The 23897-nt window shown below is 44.2% G+C and overlaps 1 protein-coding gene across 3 annotated transcripts in view; it reads left to right on the top strand.

Annotated features, from left to right (window-relative positions):
- Positions 1-23897, top strand: part of NAALAD2 (N-acetylated alpha-linked acidic dipeptidase 2) — an 84512-nt gene that overhangs the window by 59196 nt on the left and 1419 nt on the right. For all 3 annotated transcript variants that reach the window (XM_069759245.1, XM_069759246.1, XM_069759247.1), the window contains 5 exons: positions 12222-12289; positions 17871-17962; positions 20989-21079; positions 22761-23025; positions 23607-23688. In XM_069759245.1, the coding sequence (XP_069615346.1) occupies positions 12222-12289; positions 17871-17962; positions 20989-21079; positions 22761-23025; positions 23607-23688 (598 nt within the window). The remainder of the gene's footprint in view (positions 1-12221; positions 12290-17870; positions 17963-20988; positions 21080-22760; positions 23026-23606; positions 23689-23897) is intronic.

The following is a 23897-nucleotide window of genomic DNA, read 5'->3' as shown; positions in this document are numbered from 1 at the left end:
TATCTAAATCATATTGAAGTTATAGCTCACCATGTAAGTTGTTTGACAGCAACAAATACCGTTACTTTGGTTACATTTTTAAAACAATGAGGAAGTCTGGTGGAAGAGGTCGTGGCCGGGGGCGTTCATTGTCAACTGGTAATGAGGGTAGTGGTAGTGGTGGAGCATCAGCTGGTCGTGGGAAAAAAAATATTGCACCTAAGTCTGGAGCTGTGGAGCCAGGCTCGTCGTCTGGCTACATAAGGCCTCGAACGCTCCCTTTTCTGGGAGTAGGAAAACCGCTTTTAAAGCCGGAGCAGCAAGAGCAAGTTTTGGCTTACCTTGCTGACTCAGCCTCTAGCTCTTTTGCCTCCTCTTTTGAAACTGGTAAATGTAAAAGCAGCGCGTCGTTAGTGGATGTTCACGGTCAGGGACAAGTCGCTTCCTTGTCCTCTTCAGCAAAAACAACAACAGAGAAGGATGCAGCAGGCAACACAACGGGTTACTCCATGGAGCTCTTTACACATACCGTCCCTGGCTTAGAAAGTGAAACAGTTAACAGGCCATGTCCATTACAAGTTGAATCTGACATGGAGTGCACTGATGCACAGCCACAGCCAGACTACTATGCTGGTCCTTTGACTCAGACCACAACATTGCCCTCGCAGGGTACTGATCCAGAATCAGACCCTGATGAGACTATGTTGCCCCGTCACGAACGCTATACCACCGACTTACACGGTGACACAGACGAAGTTGCACACGAGCTCGAAGAGGAGGTTATAGATGACCTAGTTGTTGACCCCGATTGGCAGCCATTGGGGGAACAGGGTGCAGGCGGCAGTAGTTCTGAAGCGGAGGAGGAGGGGCCGCAGCAGGCATCAACATCGCAACAGGTTCCATCTGCCGGGCCCGTAGATGGAACAAAACGCGTGGCAAAGCCAAAACCTGTTGGAGGACAGCGTGGCCATCCGGTTAAAGCTCAGTCTGCAATGCCTGAAAAGGGATCCGATGCTCGAAAGAGTGCAGTCTGGCATTTTTTTAAACAACATCCAATTGATCAGCGCAAAGTCATCTGTCAAAAATGTTCAACTACCTTAAGCAGAGGTCAGAATCTGAAAAGTCTCAATACAAGTTGCATGCATAGACATTTAACCACCATGCATTTGCAAGCCTGGACTAACTACCAAACGTCCCTTAAGGTTGTAGCACCCTCGGCCAATGAAGCTAGTCAGCAACGCTACATCCCTTCCGTCACTGTAAGGCCACCATTTTCCGCACCACCTGCAGTATCTGTGCAGGTTTCTTTGCCAGGCCAAAGCAGTCAGGGTTAGGGAATCACCAGTTTCGTAGTAGGAAACACTGCATCTAGGGCACCGGCGGAAACAATACCGTCTCCAACCGTCTCTCAGTCTGCCATGTCCACCGGCACACCCGCTAGTTCCACGATCTCCAGCTCTCCAGTCCAGCTCACCCTACATGAGACTCTGGTTAGAAAAAGGAAGTACTTATCCTCGCATCCGCGTACACAGGGTTTGAATGCCCACATAGCTAGACTAATCTCGTTACAGATGATGCCCTACCGGTTAGTTGAAAGCGAAGCTTTCAAAGCCCTGATGGACTACGCTGAACCACGCTACGAGCTACCCAGTCGACACTTCTTTTCGAGAAAAGCCATCCCAGCCCTCCACCAGCAAGTAAAAGACCACATCGTCCATGCACTCAGGCAATCTGTGAGCACAAAGGTGCACCTGACAACAGATGCATAGACCAGTAGGCATGGCCAGGGACGTTACGTGTCCATCACGGCACACTGGGTGAATATGGTGGATGCAGGGTCCACAGGGGACATCAATTTCGGGACAGTTCTGCCTAGCCCATGGTCTAGGAAACAGTTGGCTGTAGGCGTTCGCACCCCCTCCTCCTCCTCCTCCTTGTCCTCCTGCAGAAGCGAGAGCTCGTCCACAGACCGCAGTCGCCCAACCACTCCATCCGCAGCTGCCACTGTTGCACACCAGTTGTCCCATTATGGGGCAGCTACTGGCAAGCGTCAGCAGGCTGTATTGGCTATGAAGTGTTTGGGCGACAACAGACACACCGCGGAAGTTCTGTCCGAGTTTTGCAGAAAGAAACGCAGTCGCGGCTGGGCACAGTAGATCTTGAGGCAGGCAAGGTAGTGAGTGATAACGGAAGGAATTTCATGGCTGCCATCTCCCTTTCCCAACTGAAACACATTCCTTGCCTGGCCCACACCTTAAACCTGGTGGTGCAGTGCTTCCTGAAAAGTTATCCGGGGTTATCCAACCTGCTCCTCAAAGTGCGCGGACTTTGCTTACATATCCGCCATTCGCCCGTACACTCCAGCCGTATGCAGACCTATCAGCGGTCTTTGAACCTTCCCCAGCATCGCCTAATCATAGACGAAAAAGGTGGAACTCAACACTGCACATGCTTCAGAGACTGTGTGAACAGAGGCGGGCTGTTATGTTTTTGTGGGAGGATACACATACACGGGCAGGCAGTAGGATGGCAGACATGGAGTTGTCAGGTGTGCAGTGGTCGAAGATACAAGACATGTGTCAAGTCCTTCAGTGTTTTGAGGAATGCACACGGCTGGTTAGTGCAGACAACGCCATAATAAGCATGAGCATCCCCCTAATGCGTCTGCTGATGCAAAGTTTGACGCACATAAAGGATCAGGCGTCTGCAGCAGAGGAAGAGGAAAGCCTTGATGACAGTCAGCCATTGTCTGGTCAGGGCAGTCTACAGGACGAGGTAGCGGACGAACAGGAGGAGGAGGAGGACGAGGAGGATGATGGGGATGAGTATATTTTTAATGAGGAAGCTTTCCCGGGGCCACTGGAAATTGGTGGCGTGGTAAGGCCGGGTTCTGGTTTTTTGAGGGACACAAGTGACGTAGATTTGCCTGAAACTGCCCCTCAACCAAGCACAACCGCAGATTTGACAACTGGAACTTTGGCACACATGACGGATTATGCCTTACGTATCCTCAAAAGGGACACACGCATTACTAAAATGATGAACGATGACGATTACTGGTTGGCCTGCCTCCTTGATCCTCGCTATAAAGGCAAATTGCAAAATATTATGCCACATGAGAACTTGGAACTAATATTAGCAACCAAACAATCAACTCCTTGTTGACCGTTTGCTTCAGGCATTCCCAGCACACAGCGCCCGTGATCGTTCTCACACGAGCTGCAGGGGGCAGCAGACCAGAAGTGTTAGAGGTGCAGAAATCAGAAGTGGCGTTGGACAGAGGGGTTTTCTGACCAGGTTGTGGAGTGATTTTGCTATGACCGCAGACAGGACAGGTACTGCTGCATCAATTGAAAGTGACAGGAGACAACATTTGTCCAGTATGGTTACTAACTATTTTTCATCCCTTATCGATGTTCTACCTCAACCGTCATTCCCATTTGATTACTGGGCATCCAAATTAGACACCTGGCCAGAATTGGCAGAATATGCATTGCAGGAGCTTGCTTGCCCGGCAGCTAGTGTCCTATCAGAAAGAGTATTCAGTGCTGCAGGTTCAATATTAACCGAAAAAAGGACTCGTCTGGCTACCCAAAATGTTGATGATCTAACCTTCATTAAAATGAACCACAACTGGATTTCGAATTCTTTTGCCCCAACTTGCCCGGAAGACACCTAGCTTTCCTATGAAAAGGTCTTGCCTGTGGACTACTGTGAATTACTTTACCAATCTCGTAATTTGCAGCAGCTGATTGTCCAGCATACGACATGTTTACACCTCCCTAAATGGCCAAACTCCCCACACGGGGCCGTGGTATCGCCACTTGGCGCAAACACCCGTGAGAGTGCTGTTTGTCTAAAGAGGTGGGTGTGCCCGCTTTTGGTCGACGGCACTGCCACTGGGTCCCTCATAGTACAATAAAGTGTCTCTGGCGGTGGTGGTGCGCACCCAACGTCAGACACACTGTAGTAACAGGGGCCCTGGGCCTGTACCGCCAGCCACAAGAGAGTTCCCCCACCCCCAGCTCAAACATTGCTCTACCACTTGCACAATTATCTCTCACAGTTCCACCAATGTTTAGTCTATGCGCTGACATCGTTAAATTCCTGCCACTGACAATACCATTGTGTTGACATGTATGATGGTACTTAACATAGTCAGGGGCAGTGTCCTATATTTACCCAAGTAAATACTTTGCTCCAAATTACTAGGTCTGAAACTACGCAGAGGAGCCCACCCCTGTACCTAATGATTGCACCCTTTTGTGTTTTCGTTTTGTTGTAATGCAAGACATTAACATGTATTTATTGTTTGGGACTACTAACTGGCAGACACTCATTACAATCGGCCTCCGCTGACAACACCAATGCTGCCTGTGTACCCATGCAAGAGAATTCCAAGTGTCTACAGCCAAATTTTATTATGTTAGGCCTACTACGCCTGTCTGCGGTCCCTCCTTCCACTAGGCCTCCACTGACCAGACCACTGCTGCCCGTGTACCCCTGGAACCAATTTTAAAGTGCCTACAGCCCAATTTTATTATGTTAGGCCTACTACGCCTGTCTGCGGTCCCTCCTTCCACTAGGCCTCCACTGACCAGACCACTGCTGCCCGTGTACCCCTGGAACCAATTATAAAGTGCCTACAGCCCAATTTTATTATGTTAGGCCTACTACGCCTGTCTGCGGTCCCTCCTTCCACTAGGCCTCCACTGACCTGTCTACTGCTGCCCGTGTACCCCTGGAACCAATTTTAAAGTGCCTACAGCCATATTTTATTATGTTAGGCCTTCGAAGCCTGTCTGCGGTCCCTCCTTCCACTAGGCCTCCAGTGACCTGTCTACTGCTGCCCATGTACCCCTGGAACCAATTTTAAAGTGCCTACAGCCCAATTTTATTATGTTAGGCCTACAACGCCTGTCTGCGGTCCCTCCTTCCAATAGTTCTCCACTGACCAGACCAATGCTGGCTGTGTACCCCTGGAACCCAGCTGAAAGTGCATGGAGCCTCCTTTTTTTCTTTGTTTTATATTTATAAAGCCCAGATGAACTACGCTGTACTACAGTTCAAGCTACCCAGTCGACACTTCTTTTGTGAGAAAAGCCATCCCAGTCCTCCACCGGCATGAAAAAGTCTGCATTGTCATAGCACTCAGGCAATCAAACCGTAGAAAGGTGCACCTGACAAGAGACGCATGGACCAATAGGCATGTCCACAAAAAGTTACGTGTCCATTACGGCGCACTGGGTTAATGTGTTGGATGCATGGTCCACAGGGGACAGCCTACAAAGTCTGTCTGCAGTCCCTAATTCAAATTGTCCTCCGCTGACCACACCACTGCTGCCCGTGTACCCCTGGAACCAATTTTAAAGTGCCTACAGCCTAATTTTGTTATGTTAGGCCTACTACGCCTGTCTGCGGTCCCTCCTTCCAATACTCCTCCACTGACCACACCACTGCTGCCCGTGGACCCCTGGAACCTATTTTTAATTGCATAGAGCATCCTTTTTTTAATAGTAGGCATACAAAGTCTGTCTGCGGTCCATAATTGAAATTGTCCTCCACTGACCAGACCAATGCTGCCTGTGTACCCCTGTAACCTTTTTTAAACTGCATTGAGCCACATTTTTGGTTTAAGGCCTACTACCTGTGTCTGTCTGCGCCACTCAATACAGCTGTCCTCCTTTAAAAAAAGCTGAGCGTCAATAGTCTTGTTTTCAGCCTCTAGGAATTTGAAAACTGCATTGGGGCTACTACTTTGGTAGGGCCTACTAACGGTGTCTGCCGCTCCAAGGTGTTCCCCAGGTTTCCTCTCCATTGCTTCGACCTTCCGACTCTCGTTTAGTAGTTGTTGAAAACTACACTGCATTAGGCCTACAAATTGGGTATGGGGTGTAGAGACGGTGTGTTCCACTCCAAGGTGTTCCCCAGGTTTCCTCTCCATTGCTTCGATCTTCCGACTCTCGTTTAGTAGTTGTTGAAAACTACACTGCATTAGGCCTACAAATTGGGTATGGGGTGTAGAGACGGTGTGTTCCACTCCAAGGTGTTCCCCAGGTTTCGTCCACATTGCTTCGATCTTCCGACTCTCGTTTAGTAGTTGTTGAAAACTACACTGCATTAGGCCTACAAATTGGGTATGGGGTGTAGAGACGGTGTGTTCCACTCCAAGGTGTTCCCCAGGTTTCCTCTCCATTGCTTCGATCTTCCGACTCTCGTTTAGTAGTTGTTGAAAACTACACTGCATTAGGCCTACAAATTGGGTATGGGGTGTAGAGACGGTGTGTTCCACTCCAAGGTGTTCCCCAGGTTTCGTCCACATGGCTTCGATCTTCCGACTCTCGTTTAGTAGTTGTTGAAAACTACACTGCATTAGGCCTACAAATTGGGTATGGGGTGTAGAGACGGTGTGTTCCACTCCAAAGTGTTCCCCAGGTTTCCTCTCCATTGCTTCGATCTTCTGACTCTCGTTTAGTAGTTGTTGAAAACTACAATGCATTAGGCCTACAAATTGGGTATGGGGTGTAGAGACGGTGTGTTCCACTCCAAGGTGTTCACCAGGTTTCGTCCACATTGCTTCGATCTTCCGACTCTCGTTTAGTAGTTGTTGAAAACTACACTGCATTAGGCCTACAAATTGGGTATGGGGTGTAGAGACGGTGTGTTCCACTCCAAGGTGTTCCCCAGGTTTCCTCTCCATTGCTTCGATCTTCCGACTCTCGTTTAGTAGTTGTTGAAAACTACATTGCATTAGGCCTACAAATTGGGTATGGGGTGTAGAGACGGTGTGTCCCACTCCAAGGTGTTCCCCAGGTTTCGTCCACATTGCTTCGATCTTCCGACTCTCATTTAGTAGTTGTTGAAAACTACACTGCATTAGGCCTACAAATTGGGTATGGGGTATAGAGACGGTGTGTTCCACTCCAAGGTGTTCCCCAGGTTTCCTCTCCATTGCTTCGATCTTCCGACTCTCGTTTAGTAGTTGTTGAAAACTACACTGCATTAGGCCTACTAGTTGGGTTGGGGCCTTCTATCTGTGTCTGCCGCTCCTTGCTGTTCTCCTACAGTGAACAAAGCTGTGCCGCCGGTTTACTACTGTTGCCAAGTTTGAACTGCATTTAGAATACTTACTGATTTGGGCCTACTCTCTGTGTCAGCCTCTCATTCCAGTTGTCCTCCACTGAACAAAGCAATGCCCCCTGGTTAGTCCTGTTACCAATTTTGAACTGCATTTAGCCCACTTTATTCTTTGGGCCCATATCTGTTTCCCCCTCATCCTGCCCATTGTCCAGCCAGTGATAGATGAGTCTGCTGGTACATTGACCGATAACGCAACATTCCCCGTGCACGCTACACTGCAAGATTGTGACCCTGCTGAAAGTCAGGTCCCCCTTCCCGCATACCATACCACATTACACGGGGACAAAGAGGAAGGTGCAGATGAAGGTGCAGGTTCCTTCATCAGGTGGGGGGAGGAATACTCGTTGGCGACGTCACTGGCACAGGGCCTCTCATAGTACGCAAAAGTGTTGCTGCCGGTGGGAGGCGCCCCAGCCGTGCAAACACACCGCTGTACTTTGAGGGGCCCTGTGCCAGTGCCAATGCCAACGAGTGGGCCCCCCCTGCTTGCTCAGGATCACAGCACTTGCAAAGTTGAAATACTTACCTCTCCCTGCTCCACTGCCGTGACGTGGTCCAGATGTCCTTGGCCCACTAATTCCTTGAACCAGCCCTACCCCCCACAACTTTAGCCAAATGACCCCCAATTTCAAATGCCTTACAATTATTATAAGCTAAATTACGATTGACAAGCTTCAGTAGCAAGAATGGATGTTTTTGCCAATACAATGGGCTCTGTACATGTTTTCCTGGCCTCTACTCACTGCCGACTATGCTCCCCCATTGACTTGCATTGGGTTTCGTGTTTCGGTCGATCCCCGACTTTTCGCGATAATCGGCCGATTCCACTCGACTCGACTTTTGAGATAGTCGGGTTTCGCGAAACCCGGCTCGACTCTAAAAAGGTCAAGGTCGCTCAACTCTAATAATTATAAATATTTCAAAAGATTGTAAACTTTTATTAACACACAAATCAAATTGATGCAAAGACTCACTAGTTACAGTGTTGACCCTTGGGGGAGGGAGGGGATGGGGCCCTGACCATTTACCCCAAATGTCCAAGCTTTGGTTCACCTAGTCACTTAGTTAACACATTTTTGCCATTTGATGCGGTCTCCATAATACTGGAAAAAGCATTTTTCATCCTCACATTCCTCCTGGATAGTTGGGAGAAGTTGCTCTGGATGTTTGGATCCCATTCTTGATTTATGGCATAATTATTAGGAAAATTTGGAAGTGAGCCCTCTCCATGAATGAGAAGCAGTGAAGAGCGAGTGTGCTCATTACTCAGGTTTTTTTGAGCATGCTCTGGTGTTCTCTGAGTATTTTGGGCGTGCTTATAAATTATTTTTGAGTCACCGCAGCTGCAAGATTTGCGGCTGCTAGATAGCCTGAACACATGCAGGGATTGCCTGTTTGTTAGGGATTCCTCACATGTATTCAGGCTGTCTAGCTGCCGCAAATTATGCAGCTGCGGGGACTCAAACATAATCTACAAGCACGCCCAAAATACTCTGAGAACGCCCGAGCATGCTCGGAAAACCCGTGTAACGAGCGCACTTGCTCATCACTAATTAGAAGCCCTCACACATGAATGGTCTCTGGAGGCTTTACAGTTGGCAACACACAGGGCTCATGGCAGCGTCACCTCTTCTTCTCCTTACAATTATCCTTCCAGATTCCCCAGTCTAAAGAGTGGCTTTATCAGAGTATATAACATTACCCCCATTCTCTGGAGCCTAATCTCCTTACTTCCTTCATTATATCAGTCTGTCCTTGATGCTTTTCTTTTAGAGATATGGCTTCTTTGCTGCCCTTTTGACACCAGGCCTCCTCAAAAAGCCTTTGCCTCACTGTACGTGCAGATACTGACACCGGTCTGCTGCCATTTCCGAGCATGCTCTGTACTGGTGTTGAACCCACCCCACAGCTGAATCCTCTTTTAGGACTTTCTCGGGCACTATGCAGCCTTCTTCACAGCAATTGAACCTCTCTGTGAAGTTCTTGATGAACTGATAATTGGTTGATTTGGAGTCAATCTTAGGCTACTTTAACACTAGTGTCGGCGTCGGCCCGTCGCAGTGCGTACCGACGCATCCTGTGACAATGCAGCACAACGGGGGCAGCGGATGCATTATTACAACGCATCCGCTGCCCCATTGTGAGTTGCGGGGAGGAGGGGGCAGAGTTCCGGCCACGCATGCGCGGTCGGAAATGGCGGTCACAACGCACCAAAAAACGTTGCAAGCAACGTTTTTTTGTGCCGACGGTCCGCCACAACACGACGCAACCGTCGCACGACGGTTGCGACGTGTGGCAATGCGTCGCTAATACAAGCCTATGGAGAAAAAACGCATCCTGCAAACAACTTTGCAGGATGCGTTTTTTCTGCAAAACGACGCATTGCGAGGTGCGTCGTACGACGCTAGTGTGAAAGTAGCCTTACAAGCAGCAATGTTATTGCATAAGCTTCCTTGGAGGTAACCAAGGTTATCCAAAGAAGACAATGATTTCAAGCATGATCCCCTCTGAAAGCAACCAGTCTGTTCTTATAATTTATTATTATTGTACATTTTTATAGCGCCATTTATTCCATGGCGCTTTACATGTGAGCGGGGCAAATATAGACAAGTACAATAAACAGGAGTAAAACAAGGCATACACAAGTACAGGAGGAGAGAGGACCCTGCCCGCGAGGGCTCAGTCTACAGGGGATGGGTGAGGATACACTAGGAGAGGGTAGAGCTGGTCATGCTGCAGTTCAGTAGACTGGGGATCACTGCAGGTTGTAGGCCTGTCGGAAGAGATGAGTTTTCAGGTTCCTTTTGAAGGTTTCTGTGGTAGGCGAGTGTCTGATGTGTTGGGGTAGAGAGTTCTAGAGTATGGGGGAAGCACGGGAGAAGTCTTGGATGCGGTTGTGGGAGGAAGAGAGGAGTAGAGCAGGAGATCATGAGATGATCGAAGGTTGCGTGTAGGTAGGTAACGGGAGACCATATCACAGATGTATGGAGGAGTCAGGTTGTGAATGGCTTTGTATGTCATTGTTAGTGTTTTGAACTGTAACCTCTGGGCAATGGAAAGCCAGTGAAGGGCCTGGCAGAGAGGAGAGGCTAGGGAGTAACGGGGAGACAGGTGGATTAGCCGGGCAGCAGAGTATAGGATGGATTGGAGTGGTGCTAGAGGGGAGGCCAGAGAGTAGGAGGTTGCAGTAGTCGAGGCGGGAGATGATAAGGGCATGTACTAGTGTTTTTGTGGTTTCATGGTCAAGGAATGCACGGATCCGGGAAATGTTTTTGAGTTGGAATCGGCAAGAGGAGGCAAGTGCTTGGATATGTGGCATGAAAGAGAGGGTAGAGTCAAGGATCACCCCGAGGCACCGAGCGTGTGGGACCGGGGAAAGTGAGCAGCCATTGACATTGATGGATAGGTCGGGTGGAGGGGTAGAGTGAGATTGGGAAAGATGATGAAGTCTGTTTTGTCCATGTTCAGTTTTAGAAAACAAGCAGAAATGAAGGATGAAATAGCAGACAGACATTGTGGGATTTTGGCCAGTAAGGAAGTGAGGTCGGGTCCAGATAGGTAGATCTGCGTTTCATCAGCGTAGAGATGATATTGTAAACCATGGGATTCTATGAGCTGTCCCAGGCTGAAGGTGTAGATGGAGAAGAGTAGGGGTCCTAGAACTGGGCCTTGGGGAACACCGACAGACACGGGGGCGAGATGAGGAGGTGGTCTGGGAGAGGGAGACACTGAATGTCCGGTCTGTTAGATATGATGAGATCCAGGATAGGGCCAAGTCTGTGATGCCAAGAGATGAGGGAATCTTTAACAGGAGGGAGTGGTCCACAGTGTCGAAGGCAGAAGACAGATTCAGGAGGAGGAGGACAGAGTAGTGTCGCTTGCTCTTGGCGGTTAGTAGGTTATTGGTCACTTTAGTTAGGGCAGTTTCAGTTGAGTGATGTAGTCGGAAGCCAGATTGTAACCGGTCAAAGAGGGAGCAGGAGGAGAGGTGGGAGGACAGTTCAAGATGGACATGCTGTTTCAGTAGTTTTGAGGCATAAGGGAGAAGGGATATCGGGCGATAGCTGGACACAGAGGATGGGTCGAGGGAGGGTTTTTTGAGGATAGGTGTGATTGATGCGTGTTTGAAGGATGAGGGGAAGACACCATTTGTAAGTGAGAGGTTGAAGAGGTGTGTTAGGGTTGGGATGAAGACTTTTGCGAGGTTAGGGATGAGGTGGGACAGGAGCGGGTCAAGCGTGCAAGTGGTGAGATGTGATCTTGACAGAAAGATGGAGAGCTGATCGTCTTTCATGGTGGAGAAGCTGGCTTTGGAACAGGGCTGAGAAGTCAAGAGGAGGGGCATTGGGAGCTGCGGGCCAAAGCTTTGTCTGAAGTTATCGATCTTCTGTTTAAAGAATTCAATCAGCATGACAAAATAAGTTCAGCTGCCTTGTCCTAGTTATCACTGTTCTAACCAGAAGACCATAGAATGATAGAGTGGGAAGGGACCTCCCGGGCCATCGTGGGTAACCCCCTGCTCAAAGCAGGATTCACTAAACCATCTCAGACAGATTTTTCTAGATTACTGAAATTGTGTAAGTAGGTCATTTTGTGGAAGGGCTGAAATTCCATAAAAATGGGAGGTTTTGTGATTGCTCATTTTCATGGCAGGGAATGACTGCCATTTTTACCCATCCATCTGATCACTCTTCATAACAATCTAGAGATAATGCAAATTGCCACTATAAAAACTGAAAGGGCAAACTTTATGAAAGCCAAAATTTGTTTGTCTCAATCTTTTGGTCGTGACTATGGGACGTGACTTATATTTATAGTTCTTGTAAAATCAAGATATTAAATTATGTAGAACATGGGTCCATGTCTGGTCACTCATGCACAGTTTCTGCAGAGGAAACGGAGACCATTTACATCATTGTCTGCCAGAGGGACATCTATGTAAATAGTTCGCCCGCAACCATCTGGAGAACCATAGATTGATGATCACCACTTCCACCCATTATATATTCATCTTCTCCTGTTAGATGTTCTTGTTCATCAGTCTTCTTTATCACAATGTTTTTTTTCTACATTTTACGTTAAAATATATTTTTTATTTTCAGGCAACTACACACTAAGAGTTGATTGTTCCCCATTGTTGCACCAACTGGTGTATGATGTGACCAAAAAGGTGAGTTTTTAGCATGGCGAGGAGGTAATGACAAGAGAATCCGTTAGGCTCTGAGCGCTGGAGTCCCACCATTCCCAATAATGGGGCTCTCGGATGGTATGGAATGGTTGTCCATGCAAGTACCTTCACTTCACTCTTTCTCTCTGTGACTGCTGGAGATGGGCAAGTCCAGTGCTCGTTTGTTTGTTTTCGGTCCCATAGAGAATGAATGGAGCAAGGCCATCACTCCATTCCAACTGGGCCTTTCCCAATTCTTGGGATCCGTCGAGGTCCCGTGGTCGGATGCCAACTGATCTGCAATTTATCAATTACGATCCTTTTGGATTAGTGGTAACCAGTGATGAGCGAGCGTGCTCGGAGAAGGCGTTATCTGCCATGCTCAGGTGTTAACCTAGTTTTTTCTGCCTACTCGAAAAATATGTTTGAGTCCCCGTGGCTCCATGTCTCACGCCTGTTAGACAGGACCAACATATGCAGGAATTGTCTGTTTGTTAGGTAATCCCTCCATGTGTTGTGACTGTCGAACAGTTGCGAGACATGGAGATGCGGGGACTCGGACATACAGTTAGGGCCAGAAATATTTGGACAGTGACACAATTTTCGCGAGTTGGGCTCTGCATGCCACCACATTGGATTTAAAATTAAACCTCTACAACAGAATTCAAGTGCAGATTGTAACGTTTAATTTGAAGGGTTGAACAAAAATATCTGATAGAAAATGTAGGAATTGTACACATTTCTTTACAAACACTCCACATTTTAGGAGGTCAAAAGTAATTGGACAAATAAACATAACCCAAACAAAATATTTTTATTTTCAATATTTTGTTGCAAATTCTTTGGAGGCAATCACTGCCTTAAGTCTGGAACCCATGGACATCACCAAACGCTGGGTTTCCTCCTTCTTAATGCTTTGCCAGGCCTTTACAGCCGCAGCCTTCAGGTCTTGCTTGTTTGTGGGTCTTTCCATCTTAAGTCTGGATTTGAGCAAGTGAAATGCATGCTCAATTGGGTTTAGATCTGGAGATTGACTTGGCCATTGCAGAATGTTCCACTTTTTGGCACTCATGAACTCCTGGGTAGCTTTGGCTGTATGCTTGGGGTCATTGTCCATCTGTACTATGAAGCGCCGTCCAATCAACTTTGCAGCATTTGGCTGAATCTGGGCTGAAAGTATATCCCGGTACACTTCAGAATTCATCCGGCTACTCTTGTCTGCTCTTATGTCATCAATAAACACAAGTGACCCAGTGCCATTGAAAGCCATGCATGCCCATGCCATCACGTTGCCTCCACCATGTTTTACAGAGGATGTGGTGTGCCTTGGATCATGTGCCGTTCCCTTTCTTCTCCAAACTTTTTTCTTCCCATCATTCTGGTACAGGTTGATCTTTGTCTCATCTGTCCATAGAATACTTTTCCAGAACTGAGCTGGCTTCTTGAGGTGTTTTTCTGCAAATGTAACTCTGGCCTGTCTATTTTTGATATTGATGAATGGTTTGCATCTAGATGTGAACCCTTTGTATTTACTGCCATGGAGTCTTCTCTTTACTGTTGACTTAGAGACAGATACACCTACTTCACTGAGAGTGTTCTGGACTTCAGTTGATGTTGTGAACGGGTTCTTCTTCACCAAATTAAGTATGCGGCGATCATCCACCACTGTTGTCATCCGTGGACGCCCAGGCCTTTTTGAGTTCCCAAGCTCACCAGTCAATTCCTTTTTTCTCAGAATGTACCCAACTGTTGATTTTGCTACTCCAAGCATGTCTGCTATCTCTCTGATGGATTTTTTCTTTTTTTTCAGCCTCAGGATGTTCTGCTTCACCTCAATTGAGAGTTCCTTTGACGGCATGTTGTCTGCTCACAGCAACAGCTTCCAAATGCAAAACCACACACCTGGAATCCACCCCTGACCTTTTAACTACTTCATTGATTACAGGTTAACGAGGAAGACGCCTTCAGAGTTAATTGCAGCCCTTAGAGTCCATTGTCCAATTACTTTTGGTCCCTTGAAAAAGAGGACGCTATGCATTACAGAGCTATGATTCCTAAACCCTTTCTCCGATTTGGATGTGGAAACTATCATATTGCAGCTGGGAGTGTGCACTTTCAGCCCATATTACATATATAATTGTATTTCTGAACATGTTTTTGTAAACAGCTAAAATAACAAAACTTGTGTCACTGTCCAAATATTTCTGGCCCTAACTGTATTATTCGAGCACGACGAAGACAGTCGGTTAGCAGCTGATCTAAGAGAGTGAGCGGTGTTGGACTCCACACAATCTTAATCTAAAAACTTGATGGACCAGGTTAGAAGGCGTTTTGAGAAGTGGATCCGACCAAGCATTATGGTTTATGTTCTAAACAAAAGCCATGCAAGTGTGAACAGAGCCTTATGCACTCCTAAGCATTGAAATTGCAACACCAAGAAATAAGTCATGGAATTATGGAAATCACAAGATGGATAGACATGTTAAAAGGTTTGTCCAGAGCAAAGTGGTTGCTTGGACAACCATTGGCAACCTCGATGTGAGTGCTGGGATTTCTCATACACAACGCAGAAGAAATCAAGAGGTTTTAAAACTGTTGTTTCCATCATTTACAGATCAGTAACATGTTTATGCATCCTGTGATTTTCACAATTCCACAACTTTTCCTTCTTGGTGTTGCAATTTCAATGTTGAGACACATTGCGCAAAATATAAAAACACCGCTTAGCCTTGACGTAAAGTAGTGAAGAGCCCAGGTATGGAAGATGCACGTTTTGCCAATTAGTACCTTCTTGTGATGAGATGAGAACCGAAGGAAAGTATGTAAAATGCATCACCACATCCACTTGTTGGCACCAGTATTCCATCGTCTGTATTATTAGCATTTCACGTTCAGAGATGATTTATAGTTTAGTTTACCAACTTCATTTTTTTGTACCTTTTCTCTGTTTTACTTACCAAAAATTGGAACAGATCCCAGCAGAAAGCATAAGAAAAATATTCCTTGTCACTTCAAGTTTTTGCCAATGTTCATGCAATGATCACCACATCGACTTGTTGGCACCAGCATTCCATTGTCTGTATTATTAGCATTTCATGTTCAGAGATGATTTATAGTTTAGTTTATCAACTTCATTTTTTTTGTACCTTTTCTGTGTTTTACTTACCAAAAATTGGAACAGATTCTGGCAGAAAGCATGAGAAAAATATTCCTTTTCCTCCCTTTTTTAAACTCCCTACTGCAGTATACGTTGTTTGCAGGAACTAGAAACACCACCCGATTCTTGATTGTCAAGATGAAAATCGGACTATATTGGGATAGTTTAGTAATCGTTACAAACCTGAGCGATTGATGTTTTATTTTAAGGGTCGTGTTTGCAGGTAACTCGCTGTCCTTGTTTCCTAATTAAGATGTGAGAGAGAAAGAGATGTGAAAGAGAAATAGACCCCGCAAATTGAGGACCCTTTAAAAGCCAAAAAAAAAGATTCAGGCCGTCCACATAGTTATCATTCATAAATGGACACCATGTAATGCTACATTTCACCTGTAGTGGCCGCTGCAGGGGAACTGTATGGTCAAACAAAGCCAGACCTGCGGCGATCAACTAATCACTTGGATGACGTCAAGGGGTTGGGATGGTGAGACAACCCACTTTATTGTGTGGGGGGGCCCCCCTATTTTTGATAACCAGCCAAGCTAAGGCTGACAGGTGGGGGCTGGTATTCTCAGGCTGGTAAGGGGCCATGGATATTGTCCCTCTCCGGCCTAAAAAAAAAAAAAAAAATGCAAAGGGCGCATCTATTAGATGTGCCAATTCTGGTGCTTTGCCTGATTCTTCCCACTTGCCCTGTGGTAGTGGCAAGTGGAGTAACGGCTGTGGGGTTGATGTCACCTTTGTATTGTCAGGTGACATCAAGCTCAGTGGTTAGTAATGGAGAGGCGTCTACAAGCCGTTTGCACTAGTAAAAATAGACAATACAAATAAACTTATTTGGTATGACTGTGTCCATAAAACTGTGATACATCAAACTATAAGAATTTAACCCCTATGGTAAACGGTAAAATTCCTGTTTTTTCAGTTGCACACCTCTTCCCAAAAATGCAACAAAAAAGCGACAAAATAAAAAAGCAGTATCAACGAAACAGTCAGTTTGTCTCATAAAAAACAAGCTCTCAAACAGCCCCATGGATGAAACAATAAGTGTTCTAGGTCTCAGAAAATGGCGTCTCAAACTTCATTTTTATTTATTTATTTATTTTTTACAAAATGTGGATTTTTTTGTTTTGTTTTACCACTTTACAGGTTTTGTTTCTTTTTATTTTATAAGTGAAATATGTGGAAAAGGGTTAAGTATTTTGGATAATCTTATGATTTGCCTGGTTAAAATCAAAGGAAGCATGAGCGGTCCCTGACGGACACCGTTTGGGTTCTTTATTCCTTTCTCATGATGGTATGTAAGCTGTGCCCGAGATGGCAGCTTCTGAAAAGCTTTCCCTTTTATCTACCATTCCACTCTTGCAGGCGGCCAGGATAGCCAGTCAAATAGATCAGATTTATTGGAGGAAATCGCACGAAAAAATACAGTGCCGGTTCTATGCACACAGACTTTATAATTTAATATACCGTTATTTCTTATCTTCTGGTAGTGTTATTTTCATCTTCAGCTAAAAAAAATGTAAATTTGACATTATCGAAAAATAAAAAGTCAGTTTTATCTTTAATCCAAACTCAAAATTGATTTACATGAATGTATCCATAGGAAATACATCCCTTTACCTTGCACTCATTATTTAAGGGTAACCGTACTTTCAGGTAAATTTTCTGACCATCATATGACTGCACTTAGGCCACTTTTTCTCTGAACAGTCTCTAATTTTCAGTTGTCTCTGAGTTAGTTGGTAGAGATGTCTCCTATCACAGCACACAGAGATTGATTCCTTTTCTCCATTCCTTAGTCAGCACACAGCAGCAGCACTAAGGAAATTACGCTGCAGTAGTGATCAGTGTAGATGTGAATCCAGCTCTGGGGTGAGGTACAAGACTTGCTAGAAAGCTCAGCACGGTCTTTCTGTGTCTCCTTTTGCTTGTTTTCTCACTCTGCTCCTCACTCCAACTCCTCTCTCCAGAGAATATTATAAGAGGTGCAACCTGACACTTCACTATGCTGGAAATTTGCCTTGCCTTGAGCAAGATGGAGTTGAATTGTTTTTTTCAGAGTGGATGATGAGCACAAGAAGCAGAGGGAAGAGGAAATCAAGGCTTGTAATAGTGGAAAAAGCAACAGAATTCTTTTATAAAACAGTTGCAAAGTTTCTCATTCGCCTGTACTATTGATGTATGCACAGTTTGATGAAGGTACAGTTCTATTTTTAAGTCTGTAACCAGTAGATCTGTAAACTGATTTTCTTGATCAAAATATTTCATATTATGAAATGGTGCCCTTTGTGGACAGATGGGGAACTAATATTACAGCAATAAATATTTTTATTATATTTTATTATAAATTTTAGCAACTATGAGCAGGAAATCAAATGTCATATCACTTGTGAATTTATTCTTCATTGCTACATGTTGTCTTTGCAGATCACTAGTCCAGATGAAGGCTATGTGGGCAGCTCTCTATATGACAGCTGGCTACAGAAAGATCCATCTCTGCAAAAGAAAGATCTACCAAGGTATTATCATAATTAATGGAGCTGTATTTACAGTGAGTGAAATAAGTATTAAACATTAAAAAAATATATTTCTAAAGATACTATTGACATGAAATTATCACCTGATGTCTGTAACATTCCATCCAATCTACACAGGCAAAGAAATCAAACCATAGATGTTCATAAGTTAAGTTATGTGTAATGAGAAATTACACAGGGAAAAAGTATTGAACACATGAGGTGCAAAAAGCTATGAAAAGTTATACCAGCTGAACTCAATCAGTAATTAGAAAGCAATCCTGCCACTTAGAGAAAAATAGCAACTGGATGCCTATAAAAGTGTCTCTTTACTAAGGTGCTACATCAGACACATCTCATGATGAGTAAAACCAGAGAGCTGTCTCAAGACCTTCGCAACCTTATTGTTGCAAAACATACTGATGGCATTGGTTATGGAAGAATCTCTAAAAGATTGAAAGTTCCAGTGGGCACTGTTGGGACCATAATCCGAAAGTGGAAAGAACATGATTTCATTGTAAACCAACCACAACCAGGTGCTCCCCGCAAGATTTCAGACAGAGGAGTGAAAACAATTATCAGAAGAGTTGTCCAAAAGCCAGGTACGACCTTTGGAGAGGGACAGAAGGGCCTGGAATCAGCAGTTACAATTGTTTCAAAAGAAAACTATAGGTAATGCACTCAACCTCCATGGCCTGTATGCATGTTCACCACGCAAGACTCCAATGCTCAGCAAAAAACATTCTCAAGTGCATTTACAGTTTGCTCAACAACCTTTAGACAAGCCTGTGACATACTGGGAGAATATAGTCAGGTAAGATGAGACCATAATTGAACTTTGGATGCAATAATACACACCATGTTTGGAGGCCAAAAGGCACTGTGTATGACCTAAAAAAAACATACCAGCAGTGAAGTTTGCAGATGGGAACATCATGGCATGGGGCTGTTTTTCAGCATACAGCACTGGCAAACTTCATATAATAGAAGGAAGGTTGAACGGACAAACGTACCGAGATATTCTTGATAAAATTCAACCATGATGATGATGAAGCGAGAGTGGACATTACAGCAAGACAGTAATCCCAAGCACACAGAGCCAAGGAAACTCTCAATTGATTTCTGAGAAAGAGAAAATAAAGCTGCTAGAATGGCGCAGCCAATCACCAAACCTGAATCCAATAGAAAATTTATGGAAGGCACTAAAGCTTAGAGTTCATAGAAGGAGCCGATGGGACCTTCAGCATGTGAAGAGTGTTTGGGTGGAAGAGTGGGTCAGAATCACACCTGAGCAATGCCTGCGACTAGTTTCTCCATACAGCAGGTGTTTTGAAGCTTCATCACAAACAAAGGTTTTTGTACCAAGTATTAGATAAATTTCAGTAAGCATATTAAATATATTTTCCCTGTGTCATTTCTCATTATTACACATAACTTAATTGAAGGACATCTATGGTTTGATTTGTTTTCCTTTGTGGATTGGATGGGTTATTACCGACATCTGGTGAGAATTTGATGTCATTAGCATATTTACTTAGAAAACTGGTGAAGTTTTCCATACTTTTTACACACATGCATTACACATACAACAATTAATTTCAGTGGCAAATGTGTAATATTCAATTTTCCCTGTGGTGGCGCTGTAGCGAAATTGAACAGCATTTATTTGTGGCAAGTGATCACTGCAGCTCCCATCAGTGGAATTAGCATATACTTTGGGAAAACGTCTAAGAAAAAGGGTTTTCCAAAAGTGGAGAACCTCTTTAACCCTTTTACTTCTATGTCACACATCAGTTGCAGGTGTTTTGGAGGAGGGTCGGAAGCGAAGCATGCTCCAAACATGGCCAATGCCAGCTGTGTTATACAGCCAGCATCCGACTCTAACAGCAGTGACCGGAGCTAACGCTGATCGCTGCTGGTAAACCCATTAAATGCCGGGGTCAATCTGTGACAGAGGCATTTAAGGCTGTACTGCTGCCCATTGTCATCACCTTCTCTTTGCGACATGATCTCAGGGAGCCGGTGGGTTACCGTAATAGCTGGGGGCCAACTGAAGGTGCCCATGGCTACCACCTTAATACTCGTAAGCTCCTACAAGTGATCAACAGATTGCAGGTTCGTATCCACTATGATGTGTCTATAAGTGCAAGAAAAATAATATAGAAAAACACAAAACATACTAGTTTGAACTACTCTAATTTCTAATTTTTAACCTTCAAAAAAAGAAAGAAGCTCACAGAAGATGAGATTTTTTTTTACAAACTTTTGAATTTATTTTCACCACTTAAAAAAAAATACAAAATATATAAAACTGGACATTTTTACTGCACAATGAACATCGTAAATCATAATCCCCCCAAAATTACGGAATTGTGTGTTTTCTTGTTTTTTTTTTCACCACACGTAGATTTTTTTTCCTGTTTCTCAGTTCATTTTAGAGTAAAGTCAATGAGGTCATTCAAAACTAAGGCCCCAATCCATCACATACAGTTTTTTTTTCCTTAAAGTCATTTTCCATTTTTGTCTTGTGAAATTAGTTTCCGATATTTTGGGACAAATTTGTCAAAAGGTCTAAAAAGCCGGTCAACGTCAAAAATGGTGTTTTTTTTTTTCTGTCTTCAATGTAAAACTTTAAAAACTTTTTGGCTTCAAAAAGTCACACGTTTTGCAAAATGTCGCAAAAATTACACCGAAATACTGACGTTTTCAAAAATACACCATGTGGGGTGACTGGAAAAGAGTTGCAACAGATATTGCAACTTTTTAAAAAGTCGCAATTCATGAATCGGGCAAAAATATATAAAAAAAAAAATAGGCGAGCATATAAAAATAGATATAAAAAAAAAACCACAGAATAATGAATTGGGTGCAAAAAAAAAGAGCAAAATTAAACAAAAAACAGGCACAAGGGCCATAAATGAAATAAGTCATTTTGCAGAAAACCATTGGTAATGCCTGCAAACCTTTTTGTGTCTTGTCCGTTCACTCCTATCTGACGTTTTGTGCTTATTCCTTTGTCTAATCTGTAGAATTAATAAACTTGGATCCGGCAGTGACTTTGAGGCCTATTTCCAACGTCTAGGAATTGCATCTGGAAGAGCACGCTATACCAAAAACCGGGTGAGTATATCGCTATTATGTCACCTGGGAAAACGAACATGTCTGCTTTCCTCCCAAAAACAGTGCCACGTCTGTCCACAGGCAGTGTGTGGTACTACAGATCACTCCCATTTGCTTCAAGGTAGTTAAGTTGCAATACCAGACATAGACAGGTGTGGCAGTGTTACTGTGGTGCTTTAGTGGACCACTCATGGGACCTCATATGGTTCCTCACCAGTAGGTTCAAGTGTCCATCTACCAAAGTGACAAGGAGACTAAGCGACTGTATAGATTCTTTTTAGAGTTGCGACTTTTCTTTGGGGCCTATATGTGTAGTTGAATTGCCATGAAGTTGACTATTTTACGATGGCTATGATAGCAATAAAAGAAGAGTGTGCTGACTTTGCGGGAGACAGTGACCTGGCCATTCACTTGAGCTAGTTACAACAGTTCTACATGAGATCGAGGCAGAGCCATGACGTTGGCCAACACTAGAAGAGGAGTGTGCAGAACTTGTGGGAGACAGTGACTCTGACTTCAGTAAGTGAATCACATGAATGGAAGAGTCATGAAATTGGAAGAGTTGGAACATGTAACACGTTAAGATTAAAGTTGAGCAAATTTTTTAAAATTCAGTTCCGATTATGATAGTGGGCGAATATTGGCTTTGCAATATTCGCCGAACGTCATTGACATTAATAGGGTAGCAATATGGCTCGAATATGGCAAATTCATATTCGACGAGCAAATCTGAGCATATTCGCTCAAGTCTAGTTAAGATAAGAATGAGCAGCACAAGAAGGTTGTGTTGATCCAGACCGAGACAGTGACTCGTACATTTATGTCATTAAAAGTCTTGTCCCTTACGAACACGTTGATCGCCCATCCATAACATAGTTCGTAAAATGAGATTGGTGGAGGCCGTACATCTTGCACACCCAACTGAAAATTGCTCCGGCAGCAGCGTACTCTGCTCTGATCACTAAGTAATTTACGTAGCTGATGTGTTTCACCCTCTACATCGAGAATTATCAGCCGCTGCCAGATCAGTGCTGGTGCCGGGTGTCAGACCTCCAGTGATCTCATTTTGATGACCTCTTCTACGCATACCACCAATTAGTCAGTTCCGGACAACCCTTCTAAGTTAAGTTATGCAAGAGAGACAGTGTCATACGTTAGCAGGGATAAAGCAACTTGTAGACCATGGGGATGATGGTAATTGTAACAGCGGAAGAAGAGTGTGTTAATCAAGCCCAGGACAGTGACCTGTCCATTCTTGCAATTTTTTTTTTGAGTTCAGAACAATCTACATGTGAGATGGACAAAGCCATGATAACAACATGTAGACCATCGGCTAAAGAGAACGATGACTGCAATAAGAGAGGAGTGTGCTGATCTTGTAGGGACAGTGACTTTTTAATTAATGAGATGGTTAGTTAAGAATATGTCTATATGTAATAGAGATGGTGCCTTGCTGTTAGCAGGAACACAAACAATTTGTAGACCATTGGGTGATAGGAATGAGGAGAGCAGCAGAAGAAGAGTATGTTGATCTTGTTACAGACAGTGACCTGTCTTATTTTTCTTCATAACTGGAATGTAACCGGATTTTTTTTTTTGTAACACGAAACTTTATGTAGTCTAACGTCTACACACATCAGACTCGCTACCAATTAAACACAGGTCAAATTTTATATTTCAGAAAACCGACAAATACAGCAATTATCCAGTCTACCACACGGTCTATGAGACTTTTGAGCTCGTGGAACGTTTTTATGACCCAGCATTCAAGAAGCAGCTTGCAGTGGCCCAAGTGAGGGGAAGCCTTGTGTACGAGCTGGCAGACTCCACCATTATACCCTTTAACGCCCTGGATTACGGAGAGGAGCTGAAGAACTATGCCGATGGCATTTACAACTTGGCAAAAAAACACACGGAGCAAATGGAAAGCTACAATGTGACTTTCGGTAAGTGCCCTCAAGAAACATGACAAAAAAACACAACTATCTCCAACGCACATATCAATCGGGTTTTTCAAGGGGTTGTCCATGTAAAATAATAACAGCCTATACTGGATTCTGGATATATAGTGGATTCTGATTGCATGTTCCCACTGAGCCAATTTCTGTTTCAAAATTTTCTCAAAAAACTATGTGCACACAATGTCTTTTTCAGGCAGAAACGATCTGGAAAACCTGTCAAAAAAAACATTCAAAAGAATGAGCGTACACAACTTGCTATCCATACGTTCAGGCTTTTGAACCACTTCAGGTCTCCAAAAACACCATGCGGTTAAAAGAAGTGACCGGTCCATTCTTCTGGTGTGTTCCACTTACGTGATGAGACAAGTCAATAGGAAAGCTCAAAAGACAAATGGACGTTATTTTTTAAAGCATTTTGTCATTGTTTTATTTTTAAATAAATGCTAGGGGCTTCCTGTTTTTTTTTTCCACTTCATTGAATAATGACCAGAAAACGACGTTGGAAAATCCATGGTTGGATTGAAGATTTTTATGTTTTTCTAACACCTTTTTCTTGTATCTCGTAGACCACTTATTTGGTGCCATTGATAATTTTACCAACTCCGCTGCAGGACTTCACCAACGTATTAAAAACGTCGATATCAATAAGTAAGTTGGGAAATCCAGGTGAAATGATGTTCTGATGCCATTGGTAATTTCGCTTTGGTGAAGACCATGATCTCCAACCAAACTCATTTTAGGACTGAATGGGTTTTATAAAGCTATCAAACCCCTTTGCCTCTAATTTAGAAATTTACCAAAATGGAAAAAACAAAACAAAAAGCTTAAAATTAATATAGATGCCAATGTATGATTGA

Source organism: Ranitomeya imitator, chromosome 3, assembly GCF_032444005.1.
Source record: "Ranitomeya imitator isolate aRanImi1 chromosome 3, aRanImi1.pri, whole genome shotgun sequence".
Taxonomy (NCBI): domain Eukaryota; kingdom Metazoa; phylum Chordata; class Amphibia; order Anura; family Dendrobatidae; genus Ranitomeya; species Ranitomeya imitator.
The sequence above is the reverse complement of the archived record's forward strand: the minus strand, read 5'-3'. Positions and strand labels throughout refer to the sequence as shown.